Below are 3,812 nucleotides of genomic sequence, written 5' to 3' on the forward strand. Positions count from 1 at the left end.
TTTTTATTTGACTTTAACCAGATGTAATAGTTAAAAATATTCATGACCGATAGAAGATCTGACGATAAATTTTTAATTTTTTCCTTTTTAACATTGATTACTTCATCTAAAAGGGTAATCTATTTCAATTCCACACCCACCCACGCCCATTTGCGAGACAGTTTCTCAAATGTCATTTATTTTTTTTCCGTGAAAGTCATTTATGCTATTTTTCTAGTTGCATATACGATCAAATATTATGACTAATGGTTTTTGTCTCACCCCTTTGTCCCAAAGGCCTAGAAGGCCATCCAACAATAACTGTTTACTACTGCCCCTCATGATGGGAAACGCTCTAGCAATGAAAGTATTATTGTGCATTTATGTTTCTTTATAGAAGATGCATATTGCGCAGGTCCTCATCTATTTGTCTCCCACTGACTCTTTCCATGAACATCAATGCTCAATTAAAGATTGGCATGTTTATTTATATATACATATATATATATATAAGAATTTGTTTTTCATTCAGTATCATGAAAAACTATCGTACACAGATTAAATCTTCATCAAATTGGTGTCAAATTATCATACTTTTTTTTTTTTATTGAATTCTCCTATTTTATAAATGAAGTAGAAAGTCTGAATTTGCAACAGAGTTTTTTTTTTTTCTTTAGACTTTCACTGATAAGCCTTCTTACCGGACGCAGTTTATGTTTTTAACTATTAGATATGATTAAAATCACATTAAATTTTAAAAAAAATTTTAGAGCAGACTGTTTTTTATACAGATTTAACAGTTAAAAAATAAAAAATTACGGTAATTCATTTTTTTTAGTTTTAGTAGAGAAACTCTCTTTTCATTTTCTTTTCCTCTTTCATTACTTTTCCGAAGAGAATTGCAAGTGTTTATGAGAAAGAAATATAAAAGGTAGAACATGCGTGTATGTGCTCAATTTGAATATTAGAGCAACTTTGGGAGAAAACTTTCTAGTGAGATAGAGCTAGCGTTTCTTTCTCCTTATGCTGGATATAAATGAGATTCCATTTGCAGGAGATGAAAATAAAAAAGTATTTAGTGGCAAACACAAGCCTAGAAGAACGTATATCAAGCACAACCACATTGTAAATTCCATACACAATGTCTGATGAAGTATAATTTTTGAACTGTCAAATTACATCAAAATATCAAATGCAGAGACCGAGTTTGGAAGAAACGTAAACATTGTTTTGGGATTAAAAAGGTACACTCCACGCAGAGCCAATCCTGAAGCACCCTTTTTATCCTTGTACAACACTGAAGCAAAACCAGAAGGTTAAAAAATAAAATAAAATAAACCCTTATCTTGTATCTTTCAACCACATTGAACATAATAAGAAAATGATTTTGACAATTGCATATGTTAGAACCATTATCTGAAGAGTACTGCTTTTTGAAGAAACCCGCTACAATGTTAAGAGGGTAAAATGGTACTCACGAACAAACTATAAGAAACCAATTTTCACAATCCCTTTCAACCTCTACTTCTATAAGGTACGGATAAAACATGCCACCATTGAAATAATTGAGTTCTAGGGATCACGATCAAACAAAGGAAAAATGTAAAATGAATCTCTTCTAAAAACCCATATCATAAAATGAAAGATTAAATCGTGACAATGGCCGAAAAGCGATGATGGGGATAGAGTTTTACTTGCATCGCGAATCTTTGCTCATTTGGGGTAATGCAATATTTTCATGGATACTCACTTTAAATAATTGTGTCACTTAATATTTTGAAACGTTAATTAGTGATGAACATTCTTTCTCTAATTGAGATTATTAACAAAAAAAAAAAAAAAAAAAACCTTTTCTAGCTTATAGCTAGAGTTAGCTAGAGGGAATATGCCACTTGAGATGTGATTTTTTTAGCATAAAAGAATCTCCAATTTCATTAATATGGATAGGCATTGTCAAAGGACAAAGTTCATGATATAGCAACGAATTCTAACCTACATCGAGATAGTAGGCGAAATTTAGGATAACGCGAGAGAATAAAGACAGAGGAGTAAGCTTGATGTGTTCATATTTATCAAAGAACAACATTATATATTATTATTAGAAGAATAGACCAACCTATCATCGTTGAGATTGGAAAAGAGACGACGCAACTGTATTAGTTTATTTATTTATTTATTTTGGTGAAAGTGAAAAGCAATTTGCGCAAATCTTTTGAAGCTCACCATAAATATATTTGTTGGATAAAAAATAAAAAAAAAAAGACAAAATATAGTACAATCACTTGGAGAGTTGTTGAATTATTTACAGATATTTAAGCTACTATCGGCAAAATAAAATAGTGTAAGTTTATTTCACAACGACAAATACATAAAGATGTTTTATGTTACATAACGTAGGAATCCCAAATACCAAATGAAGATCCCTCTACGTATTAACAAAATAAAATGTGTACTCTATCATGCTCAGCAAAAAGCCGAATCAAGTTTCATACATGCGCACGTGAAGCCCCCTACCCTATCCCAAATTCAAGCAATAGGCAAAGAAAGTGCTGTAGTGGGACCCATTAGGAATTGGACACGTAATTTCCCAGTAAATAACCATATTTTCCAAATAAATACAAACAAGAGCAACAAAAGGGGAAAAAAAATAATCTAGAAGTGGAGCCCGTCCATGGTTGGTACTTGGTAATGTAACGCAAGCTTCAATCCACACGACAAATCAGCGAAATGTACCAAACACCACCTTTCACACACCCAAAACTGATGATAATTGATGAGGTGCACGGGAATTTTCTCGGAATCCAAACACTCGGATTTTTATTTGTTTCCGTTTGGTGGGGGTGGGGGTATTTCTTTTCTATTTCCTTTTCTTGCCAATTCTTTCGGGAAAACGTCAATAATACTTTCTTTTATAACAATTAATATAACATTAGTAAGAAAGTGAAGTAAGAGACATAAAAATCAAAAAGAAAAAAAAATAATAAAAAAAGCGGGGAGAAAAATGAGTGAAGTTAACGCCAAGTAGATGCGACGGTGAGAGTGCGACCCATCCAACCAAAGCAAACTCCTCCATTCTCTTCTTTAACAGTAAAACCCGGGGGGACTCGGTTAGAACTCAGCCGAGTCTTGACGCTTTGACTCAGCGGTTTCAACTCGAACCCGGCCATCCCCATCCGTGCCCTCCACTTCCCAAACACCTCGCATCTCTCGACCCGGTCCCTCCCCTCGCACGCGACCGAGTTGCCAAGTTTCCGACTCAGCGCCTCCTCCACCGCCTTGACTCTTTCCGAATTATCCCTCGCTGTGGTGGACTCGATCGAGTCCAATAGCGCGCCGTAGTACGCGCACGTCTCGTTCAGGCGCGCCATGAACGGCGCCGTGTTGGTGTTCAGCTCCTGCTCCACCAGCACCACCACGCGCGGCCCCATCGCCTTCACGCGCCGGAGGAGCTCGTCACGTGGGTTCTCCGTCGACACGCTCTCGTCCGGCGTTCTGTACAGCTTGAAGGCGAAATTCACGGCCAGAGGCTCGTCGGCCTCGCACCCAAGCGATTCGCGACTCACCTCGCCGATCTTCAGACTCACCACGTTGAATTCAAGCACAATTCCGAGCCCCTCGGCGAGTTGCCTCAACTTCTCTCCGACGGCGTTGAGTCTTTCACGTCCGCCGTTGGTGTCGGCGAGGGTGGTGATCTTAACCCCTACCGGAGGCTTGCCGTTCTGATGACGCGCAACAAGCGCGCGGAGGAGACTCACGTACTGCCCGCCTTGACCGATGTCGAAATCGATAACATGAACCTTGTTGCCCTTAGAGACCGGCTGGGGCGGGGATGG

The 3,812-nt window shown here is 37.9% G+C and overlaps 1 protein-coding gene across 2 annotated transcripts in view; it reads right to left on the reverse strand.

Moving 5' to 3' along the window:
• Window positions 1-2,309: 2,309 nt before the first annotated feature.
• Window positions 2,310-3,812, reverse strand: part of LOC21386577 (scarecrow-like protein 8) — a 2,952-nt gene continuing 1,449 nt past the window's right edge. The window contains exon 2 of one of the 2 annotated variants that reach the window (XM_024165885.1): window positions 2,310-3,799. In XM_024165885.1, coding sequence (XP_024021653.1) covers window positions 2,991-3,799 — 809 coding nt within the window. In that variant the 3' untranslated portion in view covers window positions 2,310-2,990. The remainder of the gene's footprint in view (window positions 3,800-3,812) is intronic. The other variant, XM_024165886.1, reaches the window with a different exon arrangement.

This window comes from Morus notabilis, unplaced genomic scaffold (genome assembly GCF_000414095.1).
Source record: "Morus notabilis unplaced genomic scaffold, ASM41409v2 Scaffold1492, whole genome shotgun sequence".
Lineage (NCBI taxonomy): Eukaryota > Viridiplantae > Streptophyta > Magnoliopsida > Rosales > Moraceae > Morus > Morus notabilis.